Below are 25,256 nucleotides of genomic sequence, written 5' to 3' on the forward strand. Positions count from 1 at the left end.
TGTCTGCGGATTGGTCAAGTTTTATGGACAACTACGATATTATCCTGTTGCAGGAAACATGGGCAACGGAACCTGTCCATAAGCTGAGCTATACTAACTTTTTCAAACCCGCAACTAAAGGAGGTAAAGGGCGGGCCGCAGGTGGCTTGTTAATCTGGGTGAAACAATCCCTGGGCTTTTACCCAACAGAGTTCCCAGTGGAGAATCAGGATCTGTTATCCATTGTTTTAAACAAAGGGAACAAGCAAGCTATGAATATTATTAACATCTATGCTAGAGGCCTTCCTGGCGGTCGATGCCCACCCCTGTTGAACCTTGTTGATCACATGATAACGAAAATGGTCGGAGGTATCACTACCATCATTGCTGGGGACCTAAATTGTACTATAGAACCTGTGCTAGATATGGGAGACACATGGACTATGGCAGATGATTCTGCTTGGGGTATTCCAGACTTACAAGTGGAGAAAATGGCTAAAGCTACAGAGGCTGCAGTGTCCTGGACGGCCTTTTGCTTACAAAATGGGTTCAGGGCATGTAATGGCCGCTCTGCCTCTGATGCGAAGGGAAAAAGCACTTTTGATAATGGCCATAGGCGAAGCCGCATTGATTATATTTTACTGGACATGGAGCATTGGGCTCTCTTAATTGATATGGTAGTTTTAGAGCGCCCGGAAAGCGATCATAACCCACTGTCCCTATCGATGAAGACACCGGATTTAAATAGAAGGGAGGAACCATCTGCAACCTATACAGGGGATGTCCTACTTACCAATGATAGGAGGAGATTGAAGTGGTCACAGGTTATAGAAGATGAATGCTTATTAAATAATATCAATGTTGTAGTAGGAAATGCACTTAATGAAATGTTGCAAATAGATATGTCGGGGGTGGAGATTGGAGCTGCAAATAGTGTGATGGGTGTTCATATTAAGTGCTTTGACAGCTTAAAATCAATGCTATCCAAACCATGTAGGAAAGTTGTTACTAAAACTAATCCCTTGCCCCAAAAATGGTATAACAAGGACTGTAGAGAGGCACATACAGCTCTCATCTCTGCCATTAAATCTCGGGACATGGTTAAAGTGAGAGCTGCTAGACTCCATTACAAAAAAACCCTTAGCAAAGCCAAAAGGGAGTGGGAGGATGAGTTCTGGTCAGATCTTTTAGAGGCATCATCCTCTAATAACCAGAAAAGGTTTTGGGAGTTGGTTAAATGGGGTAAAAACATCGACTCTTCTACACCCGGAAATAATGTGCCACTCGAGGATTGGGTATCATTTTACTCGGCCCAATTTAGAGCTGAGGACGATGATACTTCAAATCCCTCAGGCTATCCACTGACGCAGACCCCAGAAAGCGGGAAACTCACCTTTACGGTTGCTGAGGTTGAGCTGGCATTGGCACTTACTCTCCGAGGCAAAGCCCCCGGTATGGACCTAATCCCGGCGGATCTTTTTAAATCTAATCCCACTTTGTGGCTCCCGTATATCACTAGAATAGCTAATACTTTGGCACTTGGAGCTACAGTCCCGAAATCCTGGAAAGGGGCAGAAATAGTTCCAGTCTATAAAAAGGGTGATAAATCTATTCCAGCAAACTACCGCCCTATCAGTTTAATCGACTCGATTCAAAAGATAGTGGCGCGTATGGTTTTGGGAAGGGTCCAGGGTTGGATAGAAATGGAGAACATCCTGTCCCCCATGCAGGTGGGCTTCAGATCGGGAATGAGCACCATAGATCAGGTTTTTAGATTCTGCCTGATCTATTGGAAGGAGGTTTGGTTAGGTGGTGGTAACATCTACGCTGCATTCATTGATCTGAAGTCCGCCTTCGATCTGGTGCCCAGGGACAGGTTGTGGGGTGTGCTGGTAACTTTGGGATGCCCACCCGAATTATTGGACCTTATTATAAGACTCCACGAGGACAACTTTGCGAGGGTGAGGTGGGGGGGTCAGGGACAAGTCACAGAAACTTTCCCTGTAACCCAAGGCGTCCGCCAGGGGTGTGTCCTGGCCCCTACCCTGTTCCTCCGTTTTATCAACCAAGTTGTTAAATTTTTCTTGGATACTCCCACTGATGCCCCAATGTTGGCAGGGATGAGGTTCCCGCTACTCATCTTTGCAGATGACACTCTAATCCTCTCTAAAACACGCAGCGGACTACAGCGGGCTTTGGACCGCTTTGAGGAGTTTTGTGCCATCAACAACCTGGTAGTCAACGTGGGGAAAACAAAATTTATGGTCTTCACAAAAAACCACCCAGTCCGAAGTTCAGTGAAGATGAATGGAGTAAACCTTGAACAGGTTGATACCATGACCTATCTAGGGGTCACCCTTGATAGCCGTCTGAGATGGAAGGATCAGATCAATATGCAACAACTCAAACTTGCCAGGCTTACTGGCTGTCTCGTTAAAGAGCAGAAGGAATCAATCACTAGACGGGTCCTGCCGGCCCTTAAGATCTATGATGTTAAAATCTCTACAGCCATCTTATATGGCGCAGATCTATGGGGTCATATGGACTTGTCTAATCTGTATAAAACTCAATGTAGATTCCTCCGAAACCTAGTGGGCCTTCCACAGTCTACACCCTCGCTCCCTCTCTGCCTAGATCTTGGCACCCCCCCCATAAATGAAATGGCAAGATTTAGTTTAGTGGCATTGTGGAGACGAATATGGACATCCCCAGACTTATTCCTTTTTGCAAAGGAATTGTCAGAAGTTAGGTCCATCAGGGGTTCAGGGAAAATACCATGGCTCATTGCTGTAAAAACAATTCTGATAGACATGGGCTTGGAACATCTTTGGTCATCCCCACAATCTAATCCCTTCCCACCTAAAGATGAATTTAAATCTCTATATTGGGCCACTACCCGCCTAAAAAGAGTGATGCTGTCCAATAAAAATGACCTCACAGGCAGGTTTCTAACATTCAAAATTGACCTATTGAGAGAGCCATACTGAGATGTTATTTCCCGACCGCTAGATAAGAAATTGTACCATCAGTTTAGAGTGGGCGCTTTGCCATTAAACATCTTTCTGAACAAATGGTCCACAGGGATATCACCTTATTGTATGTGCTGCTTAGGTCATATTGAGTCAGAAGGTCACTTCCTTTTTGCCTGTCCTAGGTATGGAGCACCTCGGAAAAAATGGCTAAAACCTCTGTTCCAAAATTTACCATATAAAACAGCAATGGAAGCCATACAGGTGCTCAGGACTAACACCTCAGAGGTCTTTGTGGTAGCCTTGGCAAAGTACTTGGGCTGGGCTTGGCTCCTTAGGTTAAAAAAACGCTCGTCTTAGCGCCAAGTGCAAAAGTCGTTCTGCTATTTGCCATAATCTGTTTAGTTTAAGTATACACCTGTTAAACCACCCTACGACTATGTCCTATTAACTGCATTCATTGTTCGCGATCTAGAACTGTAATCCTAACTTTTTAAATATTTTTTGTCTTTTCCTATTTTTTTAAATTCTACATAAAATATTCAGGTTTTTTTTATTCACTAATTGAAATTTAATCCTGTTTTATTCACTTGTTAAGAAATGCTCTTTTGTTTGTGCACTTATGTATTTTTGTGAGTGTCTAAATAATAATTATGTTCATTGATTTCCTTTGGATATTTTAAATGAACCAGTTATATTCTTTTGTATTTTAATATGTCTTTTATGATTGCTAATAATCGAAATAAAGACTTTAAAACCTGAAACCTGAGTGCCGATGGGCGGTCACCTAGAACAATGCACTTTGAATAATGTTTTTTCTTCTGGTCCGGATATACCTGTATATGAGTGAATGTTATAATATTGAAATGTATTTTTCATGAGATTTCCTGCTATGCTGCTTGAAATTGCCATAAAGCTTATGTTTATATATTGTATGTTTTTCTTGTTGATGTTTGCACTTTTATGGCTGCTCTCTCATCCGAATAAAGTTTATTCTGATTCAGAATACTTTGTCATTTTGTTAAATACAATATAGCATTTCTGAAATGTTTTCTGGGTTCAGGCCAACTTTTATTTGCATCTGGATACATCTGAAGATAGGCAGGCGTTCCTGCCTGCTGACAATATTTGGGCAATTTAAATGACAGTGGACTGTGACCTGCTTTCAGTACCTGGACAGAAACTGTGTAGTCAGGCCCAGCAACAGATGGAGCACCTTTGACCCCTAGTGTCTGATGAAGAGCCAGATGTTCCACTGGCTGCTCTGGGCATTACCAGCTAAGACCCCGCAGAAGCAGCAAGATCGCCAGATGTTTGACCCATCTGTACTCTGAAAAGTGCTAGAAATGATGACTCTGCCCAGTGGCAGCTGGATGAAACTGTGCTGTTTTGGCAGGGATTATTGTTTTTATTCGAAAAACTGGGCCCTGGCACATTTTTAGGTCCCGCCTTGGCAGCGCATGCGTTGCATGCGCTGTCTCAGCGACAAATAAAGTAATCTGTATGTTGGGTTACATTTCATGTTATTTGTCTTTTCGCTTGCTATTGGCTTAGTTGTGTTAGTGTTGTTGGTATCTCCTTTTCTGATTTTCTAACTTCTGTGTAGTCCCGATACAGCGGCGCCTAACTACTGTGTTATTTCACTCTGCTTGCACTTCTTTCAGTGCCATCTGTTTCAGAGGCATCTGTTTTGCACGCTGTAGTCTTACTTTGCAATTGGAGACTTTCGAGCACGCTGGATGCCCCCCACTCCCTTCTGCTTGATGGGCTCTTTTAAACAGTCAGGGAACAGGTTTTTAAGTATTCAGGAAAAATGGCGCTCAGCTTGTCACGGTATGTCTTAGAGTCTCGTGATATAAAAATTAGGTGCTTCTTGGCAGAGGAAAACCTTAACCTCTGTAAGAGAAGGGGTTCAGAAACCTCTCTCTAATGTAAATGGACAACAATCCAGAGCACACTTTGTGTATCAAATCAAGAATCAAGAATCAAACTTCAAGCGGTCAAATGATAAAAGTGATGGGATAGATCATACACGCATAAGTCTTTCAAAATTGTATTTTATTGTTCAACAGTGTTCTTTCTTGAGAATCACTGTATATGTCACTCTAGCCTACACGTGTTTCATCACAGCATGTGGCTGTGAATCTTCAGGGCTGATCTGAATGATCAAGGCGCGTTATCGGGAGACCGGTGATAATTCCGTCCCGGTCCTAATCGGGATGTTAGCGTGTGGTTGTAGGGCGGTACCGTAGGTAAACGGTTACCGTTTCGTCAACATAGGGGGATCGTGTGTAACAAAACACACAGCGTAGGTATTTTAAGGCTATTAGCCCGTGGGTTGAGCCGAATGCAGCTCCTGTTTCCTGATGCGGGCTCTTTTCTTCGTGGAGCCTGCATGGCACTGCTGATTCCCCTCCTCTTGTAACATCTCGCCTGATCCACTTTTTATCGTTTATAGAAAGCAGCTGCTTACTTGCACGCGCCATTGTACCCCCCAAAAATCAATACCCTTTGTGTTGCTGGGCAACATTCTTTTATTTATTTGATTTGATTAAGGAGCTTCGCTCACTCTTTTCCCTGTGCGCCGTGTCGATCAAATAAAGCTGTGTTATGCGCTGTCCCTTTAATTTCCCAGGCTCAACGCAGCTCAACGCAGCTGGTGACACCCTATTTCACTTTCCACGGGAGCCTGGTGTAGTGCGAAGGCCGGCTGTTGATTGCCGCTTGCCTACTACTCCACCGTTGTTTTTCGTTATCTTGTGGGGTGCAGGCTCAGCACACGCTGCCCCCACAATGCTGCTAATCAAAGCGGTCCGCTCCAGGCGAACCGCTGCTGCTTCGGCGAGGGTGTAGGCTCGCTTTACACTGATCCCGCCGGCTGCCCGCCAGAAAGCGCTGCTTGAGCAGATGGCGAGGGTGGAGACTCTTCCTATACTGCTCCCACCGGCCCAACGATGCTTACCGCTGCTGGAAGGAAACAAACGCAGCCCGGTCTGGCCCACCGTTTTAGTCCTGGCTGTCTAATCCCCCGGTCACAAAGGGCACGAAACCAGCCCTGCCGTATTCCAATTCCTTCCCAGCGTCGTCGTCCCTCACACGGTAGGGTTTCCCCCCTATTCTTCCTATTCTTCCTCTGCCTCCCAGTGAAGAAGGGGGGTGTTGCTTTGTGTCTCCATGGGCCTAGAAGGCCCTATTTATCGCCCCCACCTCCATTTGGCCCCCGATCCGGGGGCTCACACTTACGGGCTATTTATTTTCCAGAGAGGGGCTTCATGCACCCGGACGACATTTGATCCGGGCCCCTAATGGGTCTGGCTTCGCCTCCCCAGGCCCGGGTTTCATCTTGCTTCTTCATACGTTCTGTCATCAATATGCAGCCAAGTAGTGTTTCTTAACTTCTCTGTTATCTGCACGCCCTTAACTACAACACTATGGAGTCTCTGTACTGCGATGGTTTGTTTTCACTGTTCGCCCTTGAGCAGGCTGCAAGCGCAAAACACCACAACTATAATGTTCGGTAGTGCAAAAAGAAAAATATTGGATTTTGCTTTATTGATGCCTTTTTACATGTGTGTGCTTGTGGTAAACGTGAGCATGCATGCAAGTGTGTACATGTTTGCGTTTATCTGTGTGTGTAAAGTTGGGGGTGTAGTCTGTGTTCTAAACAGTGCAGCACTACAATCTGTACTGTATCTGTGAGATGTGTGGGTATGCTTCAATTACTTACCGGTAATTGCATTACTCTGAGTCCTACTCCCTCGCTTCCCTTCCTTACAAAATTGAGGCATCCCTGCCTCACCAGACACCATACCCACGTGATTTGTCACGTGAGGACTATAAATAGTCCCCAGCCCCCTCATACCTCCTGTAATACCATATAGATCGAAACCATACCAAAAGGTTGGCCAGGACCATCAGGGAGGGAGGGAGGGATGTAAGTAAGGGAAGCGAGGGAGTAGGACTCAGAGTAATGCAATTACCGGTAAGTAATTGAAGCATTACCTCATCGAACCTCCCTCGCTTCCCTTCCTTACAAAATTGAGATGTACAAAGCCAAACAGGACAACCAAAGAAGGTATGCAAAAAACAGGTTTATTAAAAAAACACAGAAGACAAGGGAAAAACCACTATTCAGGAATCATAGTGAAAAGAACCCTGTGTCCAAAGACATCAGCACAGTCAACCTCCTGTCCAATCCTGTAATGAGAGGCAAAGGTCAATGGGGAAGCCCAGGTGGCAGCCAGGCAAATCTCAGAAATGGAAGCCCCTTGGACCTCCACACAGGAAGCAGCCATGGAGCGAGTGGAACAACCCTGAACCCCCAAAGGAGAAAGGTGCCCCCCTCCTGGTACGCCAAAGAAATCAGCGAACGAACCCAACGACTCAAGGAAGGAGTAGAAGGACGCAAACCCCGATTCACAGGACCAAAATTAACAAAAAGGGAATCCGAGAGACGGAAAGGAGCGACCCGCTCCAAATAGACCAGGAGAGCCCTCCTAACATCCAAAGAGTGAAGCTGCACCTCAGACTCCGTGGACGGGGAATCAAAAAAGGAAGAAAGAACCAACTCCTGATCCCTGTGGAACTGAGAGTCCACTTTAGGACGAAAGGAAAGAATCGGCTGCAACACGATCCGGTCCTCAAAAACCCAACAAAAAGGGTGCTTGGAAGAAAGAGCACCCAGTTCACCCAGGCGGCGAGCAGAAGAAATGGCCACCAAAAAGAAAGTCTTGAAGGACAACAGGCGCAGATCCACAAAAGCAACGGCTCAAAGGGAGATGACATCAAGGCGTCCAAGACCAGAGACAGATCCCAGGTCGGAAAATGCCTCCGAGGGGTAGGAAGAACATTACCCAAACCCTTAAAAAGGCGACTGACCAACCCCTCAGAATCCGAGAGATTGCCCCAAGAGCTCCTAAACGCCTTAATCACAGCCCATTGCAAACAAAGGGAAGACACCTTCAAGCCCAAGGCAGCACCCTCCTGAAGAAACAGCATCATCTCAAACAAAGAAGAGGAAGTAGGGTCCAAACCCTTGACAAGACACCACCGACTGAAAGAACGCCAGTGCCGCAGGTAAGACTTGTTGGTCGAAGCGCGCCTAGCCGCCTGCAGAGTAGAGGTCAAACCAGCCGGAACCCCTTGACGCAGAAGACCTAAGCGTTCAACCTCCAAGCCGCCAAGCGCATCCGGCCCAGAACATCCTGTTGTAATGCCGGGAAGATCAAAGGGGGTGGATACAGAGATAGCAACCACTCCACCTCCGGCCTCATCTCCACCAGGAGGCATGAGGCCAAGCCGGAGCCACCAGAATCACAGAAGCCCCTGAGGAGCAGACCCGTAGCAGGAAGCGGAGAAGAAGGGGGAAAGGAGGAAAGGCATACAGAAGCCCGCGGGGCCAAAGGCAGGAGAGAGCATCCACCGCCCAGGCCGACCCCTCCCGACTGCGGGAGACAAATCGGGACACCAAGGCATTGTCCACATCCGCAAAGAGGTCCACCACCGGAACACCCCAACGCATCGTCAGAACCACAAACAACTCCCGATGAAGGCAGAAATCCACAGAGGACGGAATGGCCCTGCTGAGGGCATCCGCCAGGGAATTGGGCACCCCCCCCCCCCCGAATATGGATCGCCGAGAGCGCCAACAGATGAGATTCCGCCCAAACAAACAACCGCCTCGCCACTAGGGCCAGAGAAGAGGATCTGGTCCCCTCCTGTCTGTTTACGTAAGCCATGGCAGTGATGTTGTCCATCCTGATCAGGACCACGGAACCCCGCAGAAACCAGGAGAAGGCCAACAGAGCCAAACGGACCGCCTCCAACTCCCTCCAGTTCGACGACATCCCGCTCTGAGTGGGAGACCAGGAGCCCCTGGACTGATGAACCCCCAGCCAGGCCCCCCACCCCGAGAGGCTGGCATCTGTGGTCACCACAACCGGAGCCGGAGGAGAGAGAGAGACACCCTTCAGCAGATGATCCCGAACCAGCCACCAACCCAGAGCTGACCTGATCTGAGGGGAAACCGGGATCGGAGAAGAGAGGGGAAGGCAATGGGGAGACCAATGCGCCAGAACATGAGCCATCAGTGTGTGTAAATGAAACCTGGCCCATGGAACCAGAAAAAACGTGGCCGCCATATCCCCCTGAACCTGGAGCCAACGAGCTGCCACCTGCACTGGACAGGATAGAAGAGACAGGATGTGAGAATGAATCTTGGCCACTCGAGCCTCGGGCAGAGTGACCACCCCCAAATCTGTCCAAAACCTGGCCCCAATGAAGAGACGATCTTGGGACGGAACAAGAAACGACTTTCCCAGATTGACAAGAAAGCTGTTTTCCCTCAAAACGGCTAGAACCACCTCTGTGTGAACAAGAGTCAACTGGAAAGAGGGAGCATGAATCAACCAGTCGTCCAGATAAGGATGTAGAAATATCCCCCGACAGTAGACCAGGGCCACCAAAGGGGCCAAAAGCTTGGAGAAGACCCGAGGAGCGGACTTCAGCCCGAATGGCAAAACCGCAAACTGGAAGTGAAAGCTGCCAATCGCAAAACGAAGAAACTGCTGATGAGTCTGAGCCACAGGAACGTGAAGGTAGACGTCCTGCAAATCGATAGACGTCATGAAGTCCTGGACCCCCACCAACGGGATGATGGACTGCAAAGTCACCATTTTGAAGCGTACGGCCCAAACCCAACCATTCACCCTCTTTAGGTCCAGAACCGGCCGGAATCCCCCTGACATCTTCTGGACCAGAAACAAAATGGAATAACATCCCAGTCCCCGCTGTGCCAGAGGGACCGGAACGATCGCCTTTTTTGACAGAAGATCCCGAACCCCCTCCAGAATAGCCTCCCTCTTGGTCGGAGACTTGGGGATAGGAGTAAGGATGGTGCCCCAGCCAGGTGGAATGGCGACAAAGTCTATAAGATAGCCTCTCCTGATAATAGTCAATGCCCAGAGATCCCTTACATCCAGCCGCCAAGCTTCCAGGAAAGACAACAGCCTCCCGCCCACAGGACTTGCGGCTGAAACACAGTCGATGTCAGGACTTTCTCTTGAAGGCATCCACCGGAGGCTTGGGACCAGCCAAGGCAGAAGCTTTCCTGGGCCGGAACTGGCTTCGACGAGCAGAAAAGTATTTAGAGGACTGGCAGGAAGACTGAAATGACGCAGAGGAGGAAGGAGCCGGATTCCAAAAACGGCGAGAACCAGAGGCAGACGCCTTGCTCTTGTAAGGCAGTGCAGTTTTTACGATCCTTGAAAGCCTTAGTGATCATACAGTCAAGCTGGTCACCGAAGAGCATCATGCCATCAAAGGGAATTTTAAGGAGCGAGGACTTCTCCGAAGAATCATCTTTCCAGTCACGCATCCACGAATTCCGACGAGCCAAAACCAAGGAGCCAGAGGAGATGGCCGCAGACCGAAGCACATCCGAAGAGACGTCAGCCAAGAGCTTAGCCTGTTGCTCCATGTGGACAAGCAAGCCAGAGCAGTCCGTCTCCTCCTGAATAGCTGTGGCCAGTTTCCCAAAGTCAGACACCAAGGACTGCGCCGCATACGCAGAGTAGATGCCAGCTCGCAAAGACAAATTCCCAGCGGAAAAGGCCTTCTTCAGCGCACCATCCACCTTCTTATCCGTGGCATCAGACGGAGAACAATCTTCAGGATTGATAGAAGTACGACCTTTAAGAGTGGCCAACATGGCATCCACCTTCACAGAGTGAGGAAGAGAAACCTCCCCCTCCTCCAGGGAATAAAGCTTCTGCAAAAGCGAGGAACAGAGGAGCTTTCCAGGTCCCGCCACTCCCCCGATATAAAGTCTTTGATGCGGCCATGAAAGGGCATAGCGAGCGCCGGAGGCTTCACATATTGCGGAAAGATGTCATCAGACTCCACAGGAGCAGAAAAAGGAGAAAACCCCAAGTTCTCCCTGATGTGTCGGAGAATAGCAGGCACCTCATCCCTACGTACAAACGTCCCCGAAGACGTAGAAGGCTTGGTAGCGTCCGAAGAAGAAGAAGGGTCCTCAGAGGGAGAGTCCACCGGACCCACCGCAGCACGAGAAGACCTGCGCTTTGCAGGAACTCTCGCCTCCAGAGCACGAGACACAGCAGCCTCAATCATGGACTGCACCTCAGAAGCAGACAGGAGGGCAGAAGAATCCATCGGACCCTGGGACCTGGTCCGACGAGCCGGGACAGGCACCTCATCATCAGAAGAGGAGGACAAAACCCTCAAGCGCTTGGAGGTCCGATTAGCCATAATTAACTGACAGGGTAGAACAGTAGAGGCAAGCCTTAAATAATGTGTATCACAGAAATCGATCAATAGATTCAAAATACCAGTAGGCAACCAATAAAGCAGCAAGTAAAACGAGAAACCAATCAACAAAAGCAAAAAGGGAATAAGAACGACCTCAAACGATGCCCCTACTGGAAAGGAGCATCGGAAACAGCAAGCCGAGGATCACCAGCACATCCGACAGCCGCCGCCTCCCATTCCGGCCTCCAGAACCGGAACAACAGCCCTAGCCACTCAGGGCCGGTGACTCCGTCACCCAGAACCCGTCCGCCCAGCCGCCGAGAAGTGCACCGCTACTCCAGCAACGCGGTTGGGAAGGCTTGTGCACACCAGGCCGGCGTCGCCAGACCCAGCAAGCAACAACAAGCGAGGGCGAAGCCCTCAGAATGAAGAACGACCGCAGCTCTGCAGAATGGCCAGCCCGTGGGACGCGCGTCTCACAATGGTGAGACAAGAAAAAAACAGGAGGTATGAGGGGGCTGGGGACTATTTATAATCCTCACGTGACAAATCACGCGGGTATGGGTGTCTGGTGAGGCAGGGATGCCTCAATTTTGTAAGGAAGGGAAGCGAGGGAGGGACGATGAGGTAATGTGTGTGAAGGCCAGTTGCACCACTGCTGCCTCTACTGTACCAAGAATATGTAAGTGAGGCTTGCAGTCCTGCTCGACTTGCCCCAGGCAGCACCAGTTCATTATCTAGGTGGAAGGATGAACGCCTGTTTGTTACTGTTTTACCTGTTCTGTGTGTGTATGGGAAGCTTCCGCTACTGGTATACAACCTACATGTTTTAGTGTGTGGGAGAAGCGCGCAATAATGTTTCCTGTGCTGTGTATGTTCTCTAGGGTTGCTTGAATGTGTTGAAGTGTGTCTTGTATGGGGCACTTGCACTGCTACCACCTGTTCTGTGCCTATTCGGTGGTCGATAGATTACTTGTTCACCGAGCTGTGGTGTGTTGTAATAAGGCTGATTGGTTTTGCAGTTTTTATAATGTTTGGGATATTCCCGGGAGTTGTCTCCCAAATGAAACATTTGCTTTTATTTTCGGACTTTGACGTTTGTATTAAACACAACCAGCATTGCTGTAACACGTAGGAATATGTGTTTTTTCATATGTTGTTGTTGTTGTAATACTTTATTCATTAACAGAGTATCATAAAAGTAAATACAAATTCATCACAGAAGGTAAAATTAGATAAAACAAATTACAGGATATAAAAGCGAAAAAGCAGGTTTAAAAACCAATTAAAATACACTTCAATGATAAAAACAGGTCAAATCTAGTTGGTTTAAAGGAGATACTAAAAATGCTAATTAATATGTCGACACAGTTATAACACTTGATGTCCTACCCCGTACTTAGTTTAGCAAGCTTTGTACGTATTTGCCATGCTTTCCCCAGAAATTTTGCAACTCCGCAGATTACCATCATGGATGTGGTATCTGTTGTTAAAATGCGGAGGGCTTCTGAATAATGCCTTGTTCCCAGTTCTCTACAAACAGGTCTTAACCATCTTTTTCTGGGGCCCCTGTACGCCCTGCAAGCAAATATAAAGTGAGCAAGGGTCTCAGTGGGATTTGCACACCCCGGACAGGTAACTTGATGGTGAGAGGATCCTCTCCAGCTTCTAGTAAAGGCATTCAAGGGTAGCTTTCCATATCTCAATTTCAAAAACTGTGTTCTGTCTCTCGGATTACTAATAAAATCAAGAAAGGGTTCTAGCTTCCTCTCAGGCTTATGGTCCAAGAACTGGTCAGTTAAGAGACCCCCCTTTGGATTTTTCATGTCTCTAGCTTGAATCCACTCCCAATAGAGTTTCTTGATGGTTTCCTTCGGGGGTGGTAACTGAGAGGTCCAAATTGATCGCCAAGTCCCTCAGTTTTTTCAGCCAGCCAATCTTCATTGGGGAATTGGCAGTAATAAGGTCATCAAGGACCGCAGCATATTTAGCAAGCTCCGGTGTCCTTCTAAGACGTACCCAATAGAGTAAAGGCCGAAGGCCAACGATGTCTTTAAAGGAACGGCGACCCATGTCGTGGAGTAGCGGTTTTAAGGGTGTGGAAATGGGGAGACACACTAGCTCTCTCAGAAACTTATTCTCTACTTTAACCAGATCTGGCACTCTGTCGAAGCCCCAGAGTTTCGACCCGTATGTTGCGGCAGCCAAGGCCTTACCATCATAGACTGTTAAGGCAGGGCTAATAGGTCTGCTAGAGGTCGCACGATGATCTCTGGAAATAGCTCCCGCCACTCTCTCGAAACTTAAAAGCATTTTAGATATGTGGGAGTCCCACTTCATTTTACAATTTATCCTGATTCCCAGGTAGTCAAAGGCTTCCACTTCCTCTAAAAAAATGCCATTAAGGGAAACATTAATCCTCCTAGCTTTTTTGATGCCTGAGAGCACCTTCAATTTAGTTTTGGAGGTGTTAATTGTGAGCCCACGTTCTTCACAGAAGGTACTAAACCTATTTAATAGTTTCTAGAGACCAGAGGGGGTTTTGGACATAAGGAGGGTGTCGTCTGCAAAGAGGAGGGTCGGTATCTTTTCACCCGCCAGGGTGGGGGCATCCACTGGGTCCTCCCTCAAATGATCTGCCACCCCATTTATAAAGAGGGTTTTTTCATACATAACCTATATTTGTAAAGCGCACAGTTACACATGGGTTTCTTGTGGGTGAGTGACAAGTTTTTTGTTTCTTGTTTTACATAGCACTTCTCACCGCAAACAGCGTTTGTTGCAATCAATGCATTTTTATTGTACTCATTTTACCAACTTTGCAAGGATGAAATATTAAATCTCATTGCCAGGTTTAAACTTGTGATCGTCAAGCTCCGCGTATTTCTTAACAGCCAGCGACATGGGGCCTGATGCACAGAGCTATTCTGCAGTTGCAGAGGTCAAAGTTGAGCCATTGCGACTACAAAATAGCCTTTTTACATAATCGCAATCAGGGTTCCAGGCTCAATACAGAATCAGTATTTGGAAAGGGTGTGTAAAGAGCATACCTTCCAAATACCGATTCCTAAACTTATATATTAATGTTTTGCAACCTATATCTGGTTGCAAAACATTAATACTTTACAACCAAATCCGAATTGATGGTAACCATTTACAAAATAGAAGGGGCCCCTTGTGATTGTCGATAAACATTTTTAGAAGCTTTGGTCCCTTGGACCACTGCCTGCTTCTAAAACAAGCATTTGCAATGCAATAGGTCTCGCATTTCCGAGAGTTTTAGCTGTTGGCATTGTAAATGACAATGCCTTTTATTGACGTGTTGGATTTTAAAACATAAATTAAAGGATTTGCCATTTACAATGCCAATAGCTTAAACTCTCGCATATGGGAGACCTATTGCATTGCAAATGCTTGTTCTACAAAGTAAGCTCTGGGGCAGCATATACTCTTGCAGAGAAACAGGTCAATACAGGAGAGCTGTGCTACTGTTTCACAGATGAGCTACCGCTTTTTGTAAGTCTCACTGTTGTGGGCACAGTACTTACTCTTTACAATCATTGGTGGCACTTTGGGTTAACACCCTATCCAGTAAAGCCTGGGTTTCTGCTGGGGAAGAATAAAAACATGGCAGAATTCCTACAGTGGAATTACAGAAGGCTTATCAACTAGTGTTGTGAGCCAGAAAAAGCAAAACAGGCATTGATAAATCCAGCCTGTCTTGCTTTCCCATTGCATGTTGTTTTCTGCTATTGGCTTTGCAATACTTGGTAAATTGAGATAATTGTGTGAACGTGAGTACCAGTGTCAGGCCACCTAAGAAGTGTGTTTTCAATACTTAGAAAAGGGCTGTCACATTGTGTGGATACATAATGTGGCAGCCATCTTAAAAGTGTAAAAAATTACATTCAGCCATTTTCGAAAGTCTATCAAGATAACCACCATGTTGCATCAGACCACGTTGCTTCACGCAATGTGATCATACTTCTAAGATGGCAGCCGATTTATGCCCGGTGCATAACGGAACACAATGTCTACTTTGTAAGTACAAAAAAAACTTCTGTAATAGCCAAAACCAGTATTGACGTTTTTAAATCATCTGTCACTGACAAAGCCAATTGCGACAAATCGTGGGAAAGAGACGGTAGGGAAGTTAGTGGAAGCTCATGGTATGGCGAAACTGGTGTGGAAGAGAGAGAGAGAGCACAACACTCTACCACAGCAATGCTCAGCGTTGAGGGACAGAGGGAAAAGATGAGTTGGTAGTTCGAAGAAAGCAAAAAAAGAGAGGAGGGGGGAGCGTGGCTACGCAAGCGGAGATGGCGGTCGCAGCTTGCTAGAGCTCCCTCCGGCCCGCCATTAATCCGGCTATTTATCCTGGTCCCCGAGCCCACAAACCCGCAACCAGAACGGAGCTAATGTTGCCGGAGGCGCCAGGGACCATCCGGTGTGCTCGGTGGTGATCCCGCGCTCCTGCACCGGGCTGGGCAGCGAAGTGAGAGGTGCGGCCTAGTGGACTGAGGAGCAGCCGGGGCCTCGATTTTGGAGGTGCCGTAAAGTGAGTTGACTGGCCCGGTGGTGGCCGCGGCGTCCACTTATCCTGAGGCCGAGAGACTGCTGGCGATTCTTCTCCCGAGATCCGGCTGGGCCTGGAGGAGGTGCGGGCGCAACGAGCGGACTGGAGCAGCTGCGGCGGCCTGGTGGCCCAGGCGCAGCCGGGACCTCGATTTTCGCGGCCCCGTGTCTACCGGGGGCCTGCGGCCTCGGAGGGTGGCAGACGTCCTGGCGATCCTGACCAGCGGTGGACGGACCGGGGCACAGCTGATCTACGGACCGACTGGCAGCAACAGTAAGTAGTGGCCCTCCCCCGCCCCCCCACCCCCCCAGGCCCGCGGACCAGAGGAGACACCGGCACGGAGGCGCTGGACGCAGTGGGTCCACACGCCTTCAGGGAGAGCGACACTGGTCGCGGGGGGCCCTGGCCATCGGCGGCTGGGGGGGCAGTTCTTGGGGGCAGTGGCTGAAGTCTGCCCGGCTCTGAATCCGACACTGGGCCATACCGGAGTGACTCTTCCGGGACTCCCCTCCCAGGGGCCAGTGACTGTCTTTTGGTCCCTTTGGCTGAACTTTGGCGCACGCAGTTGAGGTCCCACATATCTCTTCGCTTCTACGTGGCCCCTGTAACCGTGGCAGCTATGACCAGAGCAGGTGGAGGCCTCACAAAGCAAGCGACGATCGATAAATTTACGGGGCCCAGTGGGGGCCCTGGACCATCGGGGGGCGGTCCACCTGGTGGTGGGCCGGACAATGCAGCCGTTATGGCGGCCATCACTCAATCGAGGGACATGCTGGACGCCAAAATAGGGGCAGTTGGCGCAGACGTGACCCTGTTGCGCCAAGACTTGAGGAATGCCATGGCACGTATTACAGAGGCCGAATCCAGGGTGTCGGTTGTGGAGGAAGACGTGAGTACCCTAAAAAAGAAAATGGCGGCAATGGAGGCTGTGCAGCGCAACACAGCGCTCCGTGTGGAAGATGCAGAGGGGCGGGCACGTCGTAACAACCTCCGTTTCCTTGGCTTTCCGGAACGATGAGAGAAGGGCAGCATGGAACAATTTCTCACGCAGTGGCTAGAGACATGGATGCCCCCAGGGACATTATCTGCCTGCTTCGTCATTGAAAGGGCACACCGTGCCTTGACGCAAAGGCCACCCGAGGGTGAACGGCCTAGGGCGGTAATCGCTAGGCTGCTGAATTATCATGACAGAGACGCCATACTGCAGGAAGCTTGAGCCAGGGAAGCCATCCTCTATGAAAACCGAAAGATAATGATTTTCCCTGACTACACCAAACTTGTACAGCAGCAGCGCCACTCCTTCATGGCCGCAAAGGCGAAGTTGCGAGGTCTTAAGCTCCAGTATTCCCTGCTGTACCCAGCGCGTCTGAGAGTGATCTTCCAATCACAGACACTATTCTTTGATACTCCGGAGGACCTCTTCAACTGGACAGATGAGACGGTGCGACTCAGGCCGAATTCCCAACCAGGGCTTAATCCGGGCTCCCCCGAGGGGTCGCCGCGGGCACAGAGAGACCAGACGGCGAAGAACAGACGAAACAAGCGCTCCAAATCCCGAAAGCGCTCGGCCTCAGTACATGGCACGCAGGACAGTGGTAGAACCGAGGATTCGGAGCAGTCTGGAACAGATCACTGAAGACTCTGGAGCTTCGGCTCCCTCTTCTGCCTTTAATGCCGCACATCTTAGCTGGATGCGCCAGGTCGCCTGGGGCTCGTTGACCTGATAGCCTTATCGCTGCCTTCGGGCTGCACTGCTTCTGTCTACTGCTTGCGGATGGAGTTGTGGGGTGGGGGGTTCGGGGACTACATGATAGGGGCTACCACTCTCCCATCAGTGAGAGGGACACTAAGGGAGGGGGGGTGAGTTCACTGTTTTCTTTCTTGGGGATGTTGGGATCCATTGGTATGGGTGGGCCCGGGCCCTCTGTTTCGGTCTCGGGACTACCCATGCCGCGACAGGTACTTCATGGTTCTTTGAGGTATAGGGTGGGGGGAGGCGGGGCGAGGGTGGCTGAGACAGTGGCTGCTGAGTTGGGGATGGGGACTGTTTGGGACTGTGGGACTGTGGGGTTGGTGGGTGTTTTGGGAGTAGAAGGTAGAGGGGGGGGGAGGGGGGGGGTTCAGTTGGGCTGGGATGTTGGGGCAGGGGGGAGAGACTGCATGTGTGTTTCGCAATGATGTTCCGTACGATGTGCGATGGGGAGCGTTGGCGCAAGAGGCCTGCATGGTGGATCCCAATGGACTATGGCTGACACGACTCATAGACTCCCCGAAGACTCTCTGCGGGTGATTACGTGGAATGTCAGGGGTCTACTGGACAAAATTAAACGTGGGGCAGTGCTGAGCTGGGGGAAAAAGGAAGTTTCTGATGTGCTTTTGCTTCAGGAAACTCACATGATGGGCACGAAGGCCCTGGGCCTGCAAAGGTTCGGTTATCAGCAGGTTTTCCATGCAGGGTTTTCCAGGGGGTCTAGGGGAGTGGCCATTTTGATACACCGCAGGGTGGCATACGTCCACGAGAAGCAGTGGGTAGATCCTCAGGGTCGTTACCTCTTTGTTAAGGGCATGGTGGGCACGGAGTCTGTGGTGTTTGGGAGTGTCTATGCCCCCCCCCCCTGCAGTGGGCCCTGGCTGAGAGGCTGTTTGCTGTGTGGGAGGATATATCCGGGTCACTGGCGGTGGTTGGGGGGGATTGGAATGACGTAATGGACGTATGTGTGGATCGCCGGAGGCGCCAAGTGGTGACTGAACCCCCCCACCTACCAAGCTGCACGCTATGATTGAGGGGCTGGGCTGGGTGGATGCTTGGCGACATATGCACCCTGCAGTACGCGAGTAAACCTATGTCTCAGCAGTGCATGGCGGCTGGATTGTGTGTTTGTTCCTAGAGAGTGCTTGTGCAGGGTGAAGAGCGCTGACATCTTGCCGAGGGGTCTGTCCGACCACTCCCCAGTCTCAGTTAGAGTAGACCTCCTTCGGAAAAGACAGCCGTTTCGATGGAGAATGTCCTCATGGCATCTCCTGCAACCCGCTTATGCTAAACACTTGCGTGAAACCATAGACCACTACTGGCGCGAAAACCTAGTGGAGGGGGCCGATGTGGGAGTGGTGTGGGAGGCTATGAAGCCTACCATACGGGGAATAGATATCGCATGGTGCTCCGCGGCCCGTCGGAGGCGTCGAGAACTGATTACGGAGGCGGCTGCGCGAGTGGCGACCCTGGAACAGGAGACCTTTGAGGGGAGCGACGACGTCGGGCTACGGCTGCTTCTGCAGGCACAGCAATCGTACGCATCCATGTCGATGAATGAAGCCAAACAGGCGTGGCTGGCCACGAGAAGTAGAATGTACCAATGGGGGGACAAGTCATGCTCAATGCTCCATAGACTGTGCCAACACAACTTCCAGCCCCTCACGCTGCCGGGTCTCGCGGATGATAGTGGGGAAGTCCTGACCGACCCACGTGAGTTAGCAGCGAGCTTCACCACCTATTTTACAGCCCAGTACGCCCCGCATGACCACTTGTCAGGGGACGAGCTGGCCCAGTTTATCGCAGAATTGCCGCCAGTACAAGTATCGGATGAGACCAGGAAGGCCCTAGATGCACCGCTCACAGCTGAGGAGTTGGGCGACGCCCTAGGACAACTCAATGCTGGGAAGGCCCCTGGCCCGAATGGATACCCATGTGAGTTTTTCAAGAAATTTTATGTACAACTGGGACCACATTATCGCCGGGCGCTTGAGGTGGCACGTGAACGGGGCGTAATGCCCCCGGACTGGCGCCATGCCGAAATAGTGGTCTTTCAGAAGCCTGGTAGGCCCCCCGATAGTCATGATTCGTATAGGCCCATCTCCTTAATTAATATTGAGGCTAAGATCTTGGCCAAGGCCCTGGCGAACCGACTTTCTCCACATATCACAGATCTGGTCCACCCGGACCAAGCCGGATTCATGCCCCACAGGGCAACGAGACATAACATCCGTCGTGCTCAAGCGGCGATTGACGCCATTGGGGCCTCCGGGGACCAAGCGGCATTACTTCTGGCCGACATTAACAAGGCCTTTGACTCTGTTAGCTGGTCGTATTTATTCGCACTCTTGCCTTGTCTCAACCTGGGCCCAGTTTTCTTGTTGTATATCAAGCTCCTCTACACAGACATCACGGCCTCGGTGCGGGTCGCAGGGGCGGTGTCAGAGACATTTCGCATTGGCCGTGGGACCAGACAGGGGTGTCCTCTCTCCCCCTACGTGTTTGCTCTGGCCATGGAGCCCCTGGCTGCCAGGGTGCGCCTTGATGCGCTGATACGAGGCTTTGTGTGGAATGCCACCCTTTCGGATAGAATTGCGTTATACGCAGATGATGTCCTTTTCTTTCTTACCGACTTGCAGCGCTCGGGCCCGCGTGTACTAGAAGTTATGCAACAGTTCGGGGAGGCCTCAGGCTTGTACCTGAACCTGCATAAGTCCACTCTATGGGTGCTGGGAGGAGGCGCAGTGTCTGATCCCTGGGCGTCAGGACTGCGGATGGCCACAGATGGTCTGAAGTACCTGGAAGTGTTTCTCTCCGACTCTGCGGACATTGCCTGGGAACGCAACCTACTACCCATCTGGGAGCGGGTCCAGACCGATGTAAAAACTTGGTCTCGCATGCCCCTGTCGATTTTTGGCAGATCTGCGATTTTCAAGATGGTTGCACTCCCGCGCCTGCTCTACCAGCTGCAGAACCATCCCTATCCGATCTCACCCCAGTGGTTTAGGCAGGTCAACTCGGTCTTAGGCCGCTTTCTCTGGGCTGGTGGAGCAGCCAGGGTGGCACTGCGTACGTGCTTCTTGTCCACTTACTGTGGGGGCTTGGCCACCTCAGACCTGCAGTCCTACTATCAAGCCGCTCATCTCCTGATTCTGAACGAATGGTGGTATGGTGACGGTGGGGATCAGGCCTATGCCCTGGAACGCACATTGATGGGAGATAATTCGCTTCACACCATCCTTTACTCACCCCGGCTGCGCCGCTCGTTGCCGAGGGTCACTAGACTCGTCTTTGCTATCTGGCGGCAGGCCTTGCGCCGCATGGGCTGGTGGGGCAGGCTGACCGCGGAGACGCCGCTGTGGCGTAACGGCATACTACCAGAACTGTCTAAGCTATCAGGTTTCGATGGATGGGACGCAATAGGTATCTCGCAGCTAGGTCAGGTGATGTCCGGGACGACTCTCAAGTCCTTCCAAGCGCTTAGCACCGAGTTTGATATGCCCCAATCTCAATTTTTTCGTTACCTGCAATTCCGGCACGCGCTGACGCCCAGTATTGCCAATCTTGACTCACTCCCTGAATTCAGCCCGATCGAGACGAAGGTTTTCATGGGCGACCTTAGGGATAAAAAAGTGTCGCGTATTTACCAGACAATGGTCACCCACTGCTCCTCCACTCTTCTTCCGCTAAAGACAACCTGGGATGCGGATTTCGGTCCGTTAGATGAGGATGATTGGCGGGAGGCCCTAGAGTCCCCGAGGGGAGCGGCTATTGCAATACGGTTTCGACTCATACAATTCAAGATTCTCCATAGGGCCTACTACACCCGTGAGCGTCTGTGGAAAGCGGGTCTGATTGTGTCCCCGGAGTGTCTGCGATGTGGGATGGAGGTGGGCACGTTACTTCACACGGTATGGTCGTGCCCCAGACTGGTTGGCTTCTGGAGAGGTGTATGGAGCTGCCTGTCGGAGGTGCTGGGATGGACCCTCCCCCGCACTCATCGCCTGGGACTGCTGCACATTCTGGAGGGGGTGGGTGGCAACATCTACAAGCGACACTTGCTCCTCCTAGGGCTAGTGGTAGCCAAAAGAGACCTGGCCCGAGCATGGAAGGATGTGAGCCCCCCCCCCCTGAGTGCATGGAAGGCTGGTATAGATTTCTGTATGGGTCTGGAGCGACCGATTTTTGAAGCACGGGGATGCCCCCGCAAGCACTTTAAGGTGTGGAAGAGGTGGGCGGACTACAGGGGATTGACGCTGGACCCCCGGCGGAACAAGAGGAGGACCTATAGTCCCGTAGTGTCAGGTGCGCCCGTATCTTGCGCCTCAAATTGCCACATCAGGAACTTACAACAACAAGGTTTGCACACACATGCATGGGGTTAGGGTGGGTTCCAGGGAGGGTTCTGGGAGTTGGGTGGGTGGAAACTAAAGGGATAAAGATGGGGTGAATGTTTTCTTGTATCCTTGATTTACATTGGTTCCTCGATTGGACACTTGGTCCTATGTTGCAATTGTATCGTAATGTCTGGTGGTATCATCCTGATTGTGGGATGCCACCCTAATTCATGTGCCCGTCTTTATCAATAAACTTGTTGTGAAAAAAAAAAAAGAGAGGAGGAGGTGGTGAGGGAGCAGTAGTGCATGCTTGATCGTGGGGAGAAGTGATGAGTGAAAGTGAGAAAGAGACAGAGAGAAAAGAGTAGGAGATGCACTGACATGAAGTGCTAAATCAGAAATGATATCCAAAAAAATACAGACATCAGCAGTGGAAGGATACACTCAGTGAATCAAAAACAAAGGTGGCACCTAAATACTAAAGAGGTGTGACAAATACAAGCCACCAAATAAGGAGAGGAATAATGAAATAGACAATCATGAGCAAACACAGGGCCAACATGAAGAAATATGGAAGCATTGATGACAGTGTTGTTGCAGTAGACAGAAAAAGATGTCTGTAGCTAGACGGCTCAAAGGCAAGGATGTCACATTTCGGTACATTGTGCAGAATTGGTGACCCTTCAATCCTACATTCCAAACCATCCCACAATGTTCACATGATGGGGAATGCCACGGCCACGTCAAATATATCTCAGGCAGAAACTAATGAATGCAAATGTAATGAGTGAGAAGCATGGTGAGTTGCACTGGTGTACAAAAGTTTCCCAGCTGTCATACATAAAAAGGACAGCTGATGCTGACAATATGGCAACGGCAATTGATAAGGACTTTTTCAAGTTAACTGGAAATAAAGGAGATTTTGATTGGTGCCCACCATAAAAATGTGCATGAATTGCATACATTTTCCTGATTTCCCTCGTTGGAACGTTTTTAATATATCACCTGAATGTGGCATCCTTGTCCTATCTTGAAGTGGCCTTTGCCATATAGAACATAGGTGATATTTATTTTTCACTGCTTATGTTTCTTTTTAACTCCAAGCTAAGATCAATTTTTCTCTCCATTGAAAAATGGGACACCGGGCAGTAGAAATATATAAGTTTTTTTGCATCGCCCTATGCTACCCTACCAAAGAGCCACCATGAGCCTAGTGTGACTTTCTATGCCAAGAGAAGGAGAAGGAACTGTGATAGGAATGATTTTTATTTTTAGGTCTGTTTCTCAGTATTATCATTTTATGGTGTTAAATGTCGGTTCTTTGTATTTCCATACATGGTTTGCTGTTAGTAGGTCACAGGTGCGCTTGGAATTTGGCTTTGGAGAGAAATGTTTCTTGCAGAAATTAATTATTCAAATCATTCCCAATAACATTCCCCCTTTTCATATTATAGAGCAGCAAGTTCGCTAGAGTGTTGTTAATTTCTACAAAGCAACTCTCCATAGGAATGCATGGAGTTCCACAATTGGTTTTCTCCTCCAATGATTTCTTACTGCAGAGCTCTTGAAACATAGTGCTCCAAGTTGCAAATCTTCTTCATTTTGCCCTTTTTGGTCTCAGATCTTTGTGCTTTGGGTTGCAGGAAATAAGAAGTTCTCTCTCTCTCTCTCTCTCTTTCTGGAGAGAAAGAGAGAGAGAGAGAGAGAGAGAGAGAGAGAGAGAGGGGGGGGGGGGGGCTAGACTGATCTCCACCACAAGCAAACTATTATTTCAGAATTAAAATATCTTACAAGTCTCAATTGTTGTATACCGAGCAGTGACAAGTGCATGCGAAATTTGCAAAGTTTGGTGGCCACCAACTATGTGAGGTATGTTTTTAAAATTTTGACAATTTCAGAAGTTTTAGGAATTAGACAAGGTGTTTTAAAAGAAATAGAAGACGTACAGCCAGAAAAAAGTAGGCTGTAAGGAAAAAACTTGGAAACTGTACTTTTTTGTATAAAAGGTCTTTTGTAAAGGATTTCTGCATGAAACAAATCTTTTTTTCTGGGAAATTTCCACCATTGGCAAACTTCTGCAAAGGTTTCAAACTTTGTGAAGCTGCAAAGTTTGCCACCTTTAAAAAACTAATTTCTCACACCATAATTTTTATGTGGATTCAGTTAATTCAAAAATCATTAAAGACTACTAATCTCTGCCAAACTACGACACATTTTAAAAAAATTACCCAGAGAAACAAAAACATTCAATCTCGTATAAAAAAAAAGGAAGCCTACGTGGATAATAACATCTAATAAAGAAAAAAAAGGGCGCACCTTTACAATCTGTGGGCGTTTTCCTGTCTCCGCTGACAAAGAGTTTTAAGGTTGGAAACTCCTTAATTTCAAATTCTTTACCGAGTGCCTTTTCAGCTGTGATGTCTACCTTACCAAACCTGACTTCGGGAGATGATTTCTTAAACAGCCCCGCAGCCTTGGAAAATTCTTCACCTACTGTTTGGGACGGTCCCGATAGAGCGATGTCTGAAACACAAGAATTAGAAACTTTTTAAGTTACATTTTTATTAATTTGAAGACTGCAAAGTTGCAAACTCCATAGAGGACAATGGAGTGGCAGAGGGCTAATACTGGATACATAGACCTTCTACTTCAACATTTACATTTTCGTTTTTTTGTTTCTCTCTTTTAAATGTATAATATACTACCCTTAGTGAGAGAACTGGTCTAGCAGCATTGTAACCCTTCTGCCATAGGCCATACCGGTTGCTAAAGCCTCTCTCTCTTGTTATAAGCCCCTATAACCTATATCTCAAATAGAGGGCCTTTAATGACCCTTAAACATTTCAGCGATGGGTTATAATGCTATATCATTCTTATGCATCTATGCGATAACCTGAATAGGGAGAACAATTCAATGACTTTATCAGGTGGTGGCTATTGGAGTCACTTTTTCAGAGAAATCTTTAACTAGTAAGAAGTTATCCCTTTCCATGCTGATATAAAAATAATATGAAACAAAAAGGTATATTCCAGGAATTTCAGAAATATAATTTACCACCCTCAGGACACTTCTAGTGTATGAAAGTAGTCTGTTCATTGATAGTCCTAGTCTCCTTGGCACATGACACCCACAAAGTGTGCCAGGCTGGCTATGGATCTCACATTCCAAGGAAGTTTCGGTTATAGATATTTCTTAATTAATTTGATATCTGATAAAGCTCGAGTGGCTTCAAAAGTGGGGAATGGACCGTTTTTCTCTGGATCTCTGAGAACGCCAGTGTGTACTGCTTCTTGAGAGACAGTACTCAGGTCCCCAATAAATAAGGTGTTACTGGGATGAAAAACATTTAACAAATTGATTTCGAACAAAGTAAGGT

At 48.8% G+C, this 25,256-nt stretch overlaps 1 protein-coding gene across 1 annotated transcript in view; it reads right to left on the reverse strand.

Annotated features, from left to right (window-relative positions):
* Positions 1 to 25,256, reverse strand: part of PDILT (protein disulfide isomerase like, testis expressed) — a 316,066-nt gene that overhangs the window by 236,675 nt on the left and 54,135 nt on the right. The window contains exon 2 of the mRNA XM_086940802.1: positions 24,196 to 24,402. Coding sequence (XP_086796928.1) covers positions 24,196 to 24,402 — 207 coding nt within the window. The remainder of the gene's footprint in view (positions 1 to 24,195; positions 24,403 to 25,256) is intronic.

Source organism: Lissotriton vulgaris, chromosome 10 (assembly GCF_964263255.1).
Source record: "Lissotriton vulgaris chromosome 10, aLisVul1.2, whole genome shotgun sequence".
Lineage (NCBI taxonomy): Eukaryota > Metazoa > Chordata > Amphibia > Caudata > Salamandridae > Lissotriton > Lissotriton vulgaris.